The 10,541-nt window shown below is 50.3% G+C and overlaps 1 protein-coding gene across 1 annotated transcript; it reads right to left on the minus strand.

The window, feature by feature from the left end:
* Positions 1-398: 398 nt before the first annotated feature.
* On the minus strand, positions 399-5,333 carry RTL1 (retrotransposon Gag like 1; the record flags this gene model as incomplete). The annotated part of the gene is made up of 1 exon (XM_081111528.1): positions 399-5,333. The coding sequence occupies one exon, from the start codon at positions 5,331-5,333 to the stop codon at positions 399-401; it is 4,935 nt and encodes a 1,644-aa protein (XP_080967654.1).
* Positions 5,334-10,541: the final 5,208 nt, after the last annotated feature.

The raw sequence follows: 10,541 nt of genomic DNA on the forward strand, positions 1-10,541 counted from the left end.
GGTCTCTGGCATCTGCTTGCTTGGCTGCTTCTGCTGTGCCTGATTCCTCACCTGGCCTGGGGTCATGGGGTCATTGCTGCTCATCACTGCTTTCTCCTATCATTGATCTCACTCCCAGTGGTGGGCCTGGGACCTGGAGAATTAAGACGGAAGGAATGTGTAGCCCTGAGCTGGCTCTGGGTCTCTGATGACTGGCTAGTCTGTTGGCACTGTAGATGTTGCTGGTTGATGAGTGGAAGAGATCATGGCTCTTCTTGAGTGGGTTCCCCTTGAGTCAGGAGTGGCAGGAGGAGCGCTGGGTCCGAGCGAAGCAGACAGGCACAGGGAGGCTGAGAGGAGGTTGTGTTGGGCGTCTGGCGCAGAGGAGTGGAGGGTTTGTTGCTGGTGAGGAAGTGTTTTCAGTTATGGTCCGAGTCCTCATCATCCTCAGGGAGCTCCTCTAGCCTTGCTCCGCCCCTGGCCTGTCTGCCTCGGAGGGGGACTGGATCCTCTGCGCAGATCATGGCCAGGAAGTGGGCCAGGCTCCTGGCCGCTGGGTCCTGATGAGGCAGATGGGGTTGATCTCGGTCCCCATACAACTGTCTATACAGGAAGTCGAGGATTCCACCAGAGGCCCGTGGTGGGGCTGGAGGGGTAGGGGAGGGGTCGGCCGCCGCAGCCTCCTGCATCTTGTCCTCTTTCTCTTCGTCCCCTCCCTCGTTAGCTTCCTTCACCTGGACCCCTTGTGCGCCGTCCTCCTGCACGTCGTCATCCGCCTGCGCGTCCTGCGAGGTGTCTTGCAGGCCGTCATGCAGGCCACACTGACGGTAACGTTGCAGGTCGTCTTGCAGGGCTTCTCGCAAGACGACATCACTGCCGATGACGTGCAGCTCCAGGTAGTGGCTCCTCCCGCGCAGGAGGGGCTGGGATCTGTCTCTGGGAGCGACTCTGACACAGAAGCGCTCGCACAGCATTGTCCAGAACTCAGATGGGAGGGGCAGGACCCGGGAGCCCCGGGGCAGCAGGGCCCTCTGTTCGGCCCGTTCCTCAGCCCGGATGGTGACAGTGCCCACGAGAGGGGGCATCTGGGTCAGCAGCTGGGTGATGGCCGTGGCGATGCCATGGTTTGTGAGGAGGGACGAGTCCAGAATGAGGCGCAGGGAGCGTGTGGCTGGCAGTAGTGCCACTTCCAGAGTGGGTGCGGGCAGCAGCGGGAAGTGCTGCTTCATCTTCAGTATTGCCAGCACGGCCATGGGGGCCAGGGCTTCCTTACTGATATGCAGGTCTCGGAAGAAGTGCAGAAAGAGGCTCCTCATCTGTTCCATGTTGAGATGGACAAGGAGGTTGCTGAGTATTTGGTCCATTTGTAACGGAGTCAGGGCCTCTTGCTGTTGGCTCTGCCTACTTGGCTCTTCCTGGGGAGGTACATGTTCATTCTCCTTTTGTTCCCCCAGTTCTGGGAGTTGATCCCTGAGGGACCCTTCTGTGGTGACAGGACTCAGAGGCCGGGTGACAGTGCGGGCCCGGGTGACAGTGTGGGCCCGGGTGTCAGTGAGGGCCCACGTGTCAGTGAGGGGCCGGGTGTCAGTGAGGGCCCGGGTGTCAGTGAGGGGCCATGTGTCAATGCGGGCCCTGGTGTCAGTGAGGGGCCACGTGTCAATGTGGGCCCGGGTGTCAGTGAGGGCCCACGTGTCAGTGAGGGGCCATGTGTCAGTGCGGGCCCGGGTGTCAGTGAGGGCCCACGTGTCAATGCGGGCCCGGGTGTCAGTGAGGGCCCGGGTGTCAGTGAGGGGCCACGTGTCAATGCGGGCCCGGGTGTCAGTGAGGGGCCACGTGTCAGTGCGGGCCCGGGTATCAGTGAGGGCCCGGGTGTCAGTGAGGGGCCATGTGTCAGTGCGGGCCCGGGTGTCAGTGAGGGCCTGGGTGTCAGTGAGGGGCCACGTGTCAATGCGGGCCCGGGTGTCAGTGCGGGCCCACGTGTCAGTGCGGGCCCGGGTGGCAGTGCGGGCCCGGGTGGCAGTGAGGGCCCGGGTGGCAGTGCGGGTCTGGGTGTCAGTGTGGGTCCGGGTGGCAGTGCGGGCCCGGGTGGCAGTGCGGGTCTGGGTGTCAGTGTGGGTCTGGGTGTCAGTGTGGGCCCGGGTGGCAGTGCGGGCCCGGGTGGCAGTGCGGGTCTGGGTGTCAGTGTGGGTCTGGGTGTCAGTGTGGGCCCGGGTGGCAGTGCGGGCCCGGGTAGCAGTGCGGGCCCGGGTGGCAGTGCGGGCCCGGGTGGCAGTGTGGGTCTGGGTGGCAGTGTGGGCCCGGGTGGCAGTGCGGGCCCGGGTGGCAGTGTGGGTCTGGGTGGCAGTGCGGGCCCGGGTGGCAGTGCGGGCCCGGGTGGCAGCGCGGGTCTGGGTGGCAGTGTGGGCCCGGGTGGCAATGTGGGCCCGGAGAGGCCCACGGTTGGGGTTCTGCAGCGGCAGAGAACTGCTGCCATCTTGTTCGGGCTTCTCCATGACATCGCAATGGAAGCGGCCGAAGAACTTGGCCCACTGCCCCGGGAGAATTACGGTGAGCCTGTCATTATTCAGGGAGGCTAGATCCTCTGTATTGAGAAGGATCATGATGGGCTCCTCGGTGCTCTCCAGGTAGCAAGACCACACATCCAAGGCAGCCTTAATCGCAATAGTCTTCATCCTCAGCGGAGAGGAGTTGGCCTCCTCAGGAGAGAGGTCGCGGGAGAAGAAAGCGCAGAACACTCTTTTGCCGGTTTGCTCATCCACTTGCATGAGGGAGGCGTACAGAGCGGTCATGTTGACTCCTGTGTCCAAGTAGAACTGCTTGTGGCGCTTCGGGTGGTGGAGGAGGGGTGCCTTGCGGAAAGCCCGCTTCACGCTTTCGAAGGCCTCCTGCTCCTCGTCACCCCAGTGGAAGGGGTTGGTGGTCAGCAGCTGCCGCCGCAGGGGCTCCGTGATGGCAGCGAAGCGCTCCACGAAGTGGCAGTAGGGGGACATCAGTTCCATCAGGTTTTGCAGGGACTCCTTAGAGAGGGGGATCGAGTAATCCCTGATGGTCTTCACGACGCTCTTGTTCAGCCTCACCCCTTTGGGGGTGAGGACAAAGCCCATGAATTCCACGGTGTGTTGGTGGAACTGGCTCCTGTCCAGGGAGCAGTAGACGTGGTGGTGCCGGAAGCGGACCAGGACTTGGCGGATGTGCCGGAGGTGGGCCTCCTGGCTCATTGAGTAGATCACGACCTCGTTCCCGTAGGAGAGCACACATTTGCCCAGCAGGTCTTTCAGGATGCAGTGCATTACGCTCTGAGGGATGAGCGGGTCTGAGCAGATCTCAAAGGGCTGATAGCTTGTCTTCTTTTGAAGCTCCAAACCAAACGCTACTTTCCATAGCTCCTCTGCTGCCTTTTTCTTGCCTTCCTCCACAATGATCCCACGCAGCTCCAGCCTTGTGAACCACGTAGCTCCATGTAACTGTTGGAACAGTTCTGGAATTATCTGTTTCTCCTCCTGCGATTCCTCCTCTTCATTCCCCAGCCTGGCTGTTTCTTGCATCCCAGCACCCACAGGTTCCGGAGGAGCCACAGAGGGACGCGCGTCGGCGGTGCTGCTGTGATCACTGTCTCCAGCCTGCTGAAGCTCAGAGGGCTCTGATTCAGAAAGATCATCGGATCCGTCTGAGCTTGGCTGGTCGGAAGTCTCATCATCTGCTTTCTTCGGGTTGAACACGTCGGCAAGGTCGGAATACTGGGGCAGCAGTCCGGGCAGCAGGCTGATGGCATGCCTCTCGAGGGTGGTCGATGGTGGGAGCGGGCTGAAGCAGTTCTTCAGGCAGTAGGGAGAGTGGAAGGTGCAGCGGCCTCGGGCCCAGTCGATATCGGGGGAGTGGACTCGGAGCCAGTTGATGCCCAGGACCACGGAGAAGTTGGGGGAAGGAACGATGTCGAATTCAATAAGCTCATGGTGGTTCTGATGAAAGCACACCAGGGGCTCGGTGTGCAGCCAGACGGGCTCGTTGCCAATCAGGGAGCCGTCCATGGTGTGGATGGACTGTGGGTAGGGCTTCTCGAACAACTCAACGTAGTGCTCTTGGGCAAATCTCTCATCCATGAAGTTGGAGCTCGCCCCCGAGTCCACCAGCGCCTGTACCGCCACACTGTGGTAAGGGTTCACTCTCACCATGAGCAGCAGGAAGACGTGCCTGCGATCGATATCGGGCTGGATTTCGTAGGTCAGCCAGCTGCTGACCGGCCACTTCTCTGGAGCAGGTGAGTCCATCTTGGCCAGGTTCCGAGATTGGGTCTCTGGACGCATCCTGAGCACGGCCTTTCTCTCTGCCAGGTTCTCTTCTATTTGCAGGACGAGGGCCATCAGACTGTCCAGCGAATCTGGCTGAGGGAGCTGGAACAGATACTGCCTGATCTCCTCGTTGAGCCCCAGGCACAGGTGGGCCTGCAGGACTTCGTCTGGCCAACCCAAGGTGGGTACCAGCTCCCGGAACTCTTCGATGTAGTCAATGGCGGCGCGGTCCCCTTGCGCGATGTTGAGCATGGTGTCTTCTGCCACACGCAGTTCCTCCTTGTAATGGAACATGTTGGTCATGGCCTCCATGAAGGCTGGGTAGTTGGTGAGCAGGGGGCTTCTTTGCCGCTTCAGATTTTGGGCCCATTCGAGGGCCGTGTCTGAGAGGTGACTGATAACGAACCTCACTCGCCGGCGGTCGTTGCGGAACTTTCTCGGGTAGCCTTGTATGATCATGTGGCAGTGCACGAAGAACTCGGGGTAATCTCTTCGATCGCCCGAGAAGATTTGCGGTTCTGGCACACGGCCTATTCTGATCGCTTTCATGAGGATCTCTATGGCTATTTTTTGCTGCTCTTTGAGGTCTTGCATCCAGAAGTACATAGAGGTGAAGGAGCTGACCCTGCCCCTTAACTCCAACTCGCCAGGCTCCTCCTCCTCCTCCTCCTCGTCTTCACTTAGGTCAGTGTCGTCGTCTTCTTCGTCCAGCTCTCCCTCATTGACTGATGCTTCTTCCATCTCACCAGGCGCCTCACCGATGGGATCCCCCACTTCCTGACGGGAAGCCTTGCATGACTCCTCCAGGTCTTGGAGTAGGTCATTGGGTGGATCCTTTATTTCACTATGTCGGCCACTGGATGGCTCCTCCATGTCTTGGAGGAGGTCAATGGGCAGCTCTCCCATTTCCTGGGCTGGGCCTTGAGCCAGCCCCGCCGCCTCCTGTACTCCGCCTTCTATCTCCATGGTGGTGTTGGATGAGCCCTCAGAGGACTCCATTTGTTTTGATGATGGATTCTTACGCTCCATCATCGTCTCAAATGAGTCTTCAGAGGGTTCTATCATTTCGTCGGATGGAAAGGAGTGTTCTCTGAAGACTGGTAAGGTGGTGATGCGTCCAGTCAGTGACTGGGATCACAGCGATCAGAACCTGGTGGGGGTAGGGAGATGGGCAGGAAAGGCAGTGGTTTAGGGTCTCAAGAGGTCAGGGTCAGATTCCCCAGGACAAATCAGATTTCCAACACATTAGAACAGAGAGAAACCGGGGAAAGCCTTCGGGTCCCACGTGTGGCGCCCACAGGGAAAGAATAGAGAATATGTGTCAACCCCTGACCTTCTTGCCTACTCTCTCCCAGGCCTCCTCTGCCTATCTGGCCTGCCTACTTCCCAACGGCTGTGAGAAATTCACAGCCCATAAATTTGGTGGGGTGATGGGCCCAGAGCACCGTCGCCGGCAGGCACCTGGCAGAACACACTGGCCACTTCATTCCACCCTGGCACACGTGCCTGGTCAATGCTCCTTCCCTCCTGTGGTCACCCGAAAGCCACTGAGCTCACATGTCAGTGCTGTCCAAAGCCAGCTCTGCAGGCCAAGTGCTCTGGAGCAAGCTTGGCCTTGGTGTGAGGCAAGAGCCTCTAGCAGGGATGCCTGCTGTTTAACAAGTTCAGGGGAAGAGGAGAACATGGGCACTTGGCCACTATCCTGTCAGCTGGCTCGACTGCCCCAAATAGCTTTATTTCCTCCCTTAAATTCAAAGTAGAAATTGGGGGGTGGGGGGTGGGGGGCGGCGGCGTGCTGGATATAGAGCTCTGGATTGTGGGTTTTATTTTTCCCATACATATTTAGAAAACAACGAGGAGGTGCCAGAGATTTGCACGTTGCGATGCGATCCTAACTTGGAATTTTTTGGCTAATTTCTCTTCCTCTCTTTCATCAACTTGCATTGCTGTGTTTTCCTCAACTCCGAGTTGTTGAGGAAACCTGCCAGTCATCTCCCCACCTCCCCTAAAATCTCTACTTTCCCTGGATTGCCCTCTCTCTCTGTGGGGTTCAGGAACTTCCAGAAGTTCGGCCTCAGTTCTACACGTGCCCTCTACCCCCGCCCCCACTTCCAGTCTTACTGGGTAGGGCCGACCCCTTCACTCCAGCAGACAGACCCGCTCTGTTGCTGGTTGGTTTTCCGCTAACATAGGGGTGTACCCAGTTGAGTTGGGATATTGAGTGAGGAGTAGAGGTGGGAGGTCTCTTTGACATCTGATTGTCTTGGAGTCGACTTTTGAAAATCTAGTCCTGGTGTTTTTAGTGGACCAAGACTGAATTTAAAGCGATGCTTTGGACGGGTTTTGCACATTTCTTTGCTGGGGCACAGCAAACTGAGTTCTGGTCATTCAATAGGTTAGCTCTATTCTTCCTGCTTTTACTTGTGTAACACCTTTTGTTACTTCTCGGTTTTCTCCATTAAAAACAAACATTCATGCCCTTCTGTAAAACTCTTCATTGCCTAATGTCCAAACCATCCAATGAGATACAAAATTCTGATCTGCTGTTTCTCAAAATTAAGTAAATCATCGTTAGCATGACAGTTAAATTTGATCCTGCAGGACCTCTGATTAAAACTTTTGTTGTTTCTTTACTGTCTCCATTATTAAGTCCAAATCTTTTTCCATAAAATTCCTGACACAGAAACTCCCAAAAATCATTTTCTGGCTAAAATTTTACGGCCACAGAACAGAAAATTCTGATCATGCTGTTTCTCAAGGTAGATACTGTATTTTTTTAGCATAAAATCTCCTCATCACCATCTTCTTCATCATCATCATCTCCATCATCATCAGCATCTGCATCATAGAATACCTTGCATAAATTAACTTATTTTCTCTTCATAAAAAGCTATGTGTTATTATTGTAAAATTACAAGTCTGTGGTATGAAGTTCTAATTGAAATACTAAATTTGACTAAGTAATTCACCTAATTTTCTATTAGGAATAAAAATCTCAGTATATCTCTTAAGACCCATAAAACCCTCTTTTGGCTAAAATTTTAAATTTAAAAATTTAAATTGGTTAAAATATAACATTTAAAATATAAAACCTCAGCATCTCACTAAAAAACACTTAAAACTATTAATTGGCTAATATTTAAAATAAAAAAAATTGATAAAATTTAAAATCTCATATGTCTTTTAAAACCTTTGGCTGATATAAATTAAAATTGATTAAAATTTAAAATCTCAATATGTTTCCTATTATTAATATTAAAAATTTTAATATTAAAAATTTTAATTGATTAAAATTTTATTTTAGTATATCAAAGTCCTTAAAACTCTGTTGGCTAAAATTTAAACTCCTTAGCAAGATGATTTAAAAACTATAGATCATATACCCCTTCTTTAATATAAAGTCTACAATTATTAATATATTTACAAAGTTGATGATGCAATTGATTAAGCCCTTAAACTTCCTTGTCCTTAACCCAAAATCAACTATCCTCAGCATGTCATAAAAACTCATCTTAATAATCCTTTTAATGTCAAAGTTTAAACTTTTAACAAGATGCATAAATGTTATCTCATAACCTCTCTATTTAAAGGTTGCAAATGTTTTTTTTCACCGTTTATAAAACATGAAGTTTCAATCACTTACCATAAAACAAATTTTTTTTACCATGTAATTTATTTTCAATCTGACGGATATAGAACCCAAAGTCTTACCTAACTACTTCTTAAACTCTTTATTGACTTAATTCCAAACTTCTAAGCATGATAAAAAAAATTTGACCATGTCATTTCTCAAAATAAAAGGTCACACTCCTTTGCCAGACACTTTAATTTGGTCCTATAACTTCTGTGGAAAAGCCTATACTATTTCTTAATCACCTTTAAGACAATATCTAAACTCCTTGGAATACAATAAACATTTTATTTTGTAATTTCTAGGCACACTGCTCTTATCAAACACAGAAATTTCGCCCTGCCCTTCTTTTTTTAAAAAAAAAATTTTTTTTAAAATATATTTTATTGATTTTTTACAGAGAAGAAGGGAGAGGGACAGAGAGTTAGAAACATCGATCAGCTGCCTCCTGCACGCCCCCCACTGGGGACGTGCCCGCAACCAGGGCACATGCCCTTGACCGGAATCGAACCCGGGACCCCTGAGTCCGCAGGCCAACGCTCTATCAACTGAGCCAAACCGGTTCGGCGCTGTCCTGCTTTAAGATTTCTTAATGGCCCAAATCCAGATTCCTTAGGAGGCACAAAAAAGCGATCCTGTCATTCTTCCAAGTAGTGTCTAACCCTCTTCGAGTGCTCTGGGAATTCGGTCACATGACCTTCCCATGAGCCCCGCCCCGCCCACCGTTACTTGCTGTGAATGACACAGTTCCTCAGCTTGAACTGCAAAAGGATGCACTTGTGCCAAAGTGTGCCTCCCCTGAGCTGTCCATGCTCGTTTATCATCTGGTTCATCAAATCCAGGCACCTTAGCATAAAATTTGTTTTGCCAGAGAAATTCCCCTGGAGACAAACTCTTATCAGTCACTCCTTAAAACACTATATTGGCTAACATCCCAATGCCTCTGCATTGAGGGTTCAAAAATGAGATCATACCCCTCCCTAAAATGAAATGCTCAAATGCCTTCAACTCTCACATGAAATCTCATCTCCTTGGCTTGATATAAAAATCTGATCATATTATCTTTACCATAAAAATCTACTTTTGTCGCCCTGCTGAAATGCATAAGTTTGAGCATGTAACTCAATTTGAAACTTTTCAAGCTTTCTTCATTGCCTTGTAACATAAAGTCCCAACTACTTAACATAAAATGCAACGTTTTACCATGTAATTTATCTTCAGACTGGTCTATAAAAAAACCTAAATCTCACCCCGTCATTCTTTTAAAGCCTTTATTGGCTTAAATCCAAACTTATTAGCATGATATAAAAATTCGATCTTGTCATCCCTTAAAATAAAATTCACACTTCCTAGCACAGTATATAAAATCTGATCCTGTAACTCTGCCTTCAACTCACACTCCCTCTCTTAGTTGTGGAATTATGGAATAAAAGGCCAAGTTCTTAGCATAAAATGTGAATTTTATTTTATAATTTCACTGCATACTGTTTATCAAATACAAAAAAAATCATGATGTCCCTCTCTTAGAACTTTATTGGCTAAAATCAAATTTCTAGGCGTGTGGAAGAATCTAATCATGTCAGTGCCTGGAAATAAATTCCAAATATTTTTGCATATTCCCAATGTTGATCATGGAAGTCCCCTGATTGAAATCTCTCAGCTTTGGTGCCAACATCAATCAAACCTTCTTGGCATGTTCCCAAAGTCAGACATTAGCATCCCCTCGACCCATAAAGTCCAAATGTTTTTAGCATGATGCGTAATTTATGGCTGTTACTTTTCATGTTATAATTTTCAATGTTTCCTCATTGCCTATAATGTAAGAGTCCAAAGCCATTGGCCTTGAAATACATTTTATCATGTTTATCTGCAGACTTTATCTTCCACAACAAAATCCTCACCACATTTCTTAAAACCCTTTGGCAGGAACCCAAACTCTTTAGTATGATTTAAAAGTTTGACTCTGTCACTCCTCAAAATAAAGTCCAGATTTCTTCCCCCAAACCCCCAAATCTATTCATGAAAGCCCTGCTTAAAATCTTTTCATGAATCTCCATCACTGACAAAATACCTGGACATCTTAGCATGATACCGATTTACTGGTGGTATTCTCAGTTTAAAACCTTCCTTATTTCATGTCCCCAACACAAAACCCAGAGGCCTGAGCGTGGAATGAAAATTGCACCAAGTATTTGCTAAGCTGAAAAATCTTCACGATGCTCTTCGTTACTTTGGATACAAAGCCTAAGCTTTAGCCCCCATTCCTCCTCAGACTTCGCAGGAAGACCTGGTCTCCTACTTCCTGCCCCCAAACAAATCTTGATTTTATTGCCTCCAGGTCTTTTAATATTTTGAAGCTGGTACCTCTGTGTATCGTTCATTAATTCATACAGCGGCATGTCCCGATTCTTTTTTCTAGGACAGGCACTGGACCCTGGGGGTAAAGGAATGGAGGCAGCCTCGCCTTGCTGGACGTCTGTCATCAGCAAGGCGGTGGGGACCACGCCCTTGCTGTTTCATGCCATGCTGGAGGTGAGTGTGGGGTTTGGGGGGCAAGACTGGGAGGTCTCCCTTCCACCCCTGGTGAGCGTATCCTTTCAGGGTTCTCTGGGCTCAGCTGTCCATCCTTTGGTGAGGACTGT

Source organism: Myotis nattereri (genome assembly GCF_964212035.1).
Source record: "Myotis nattereri genome assembly, chromosome: 1".
Classification (NCBI taxonomy): Eukaryota; Metazoa; Chordata; class Mammalia; order Chiroptera; family Vespertilionidae; genus Myotis; species Myotis nattereri.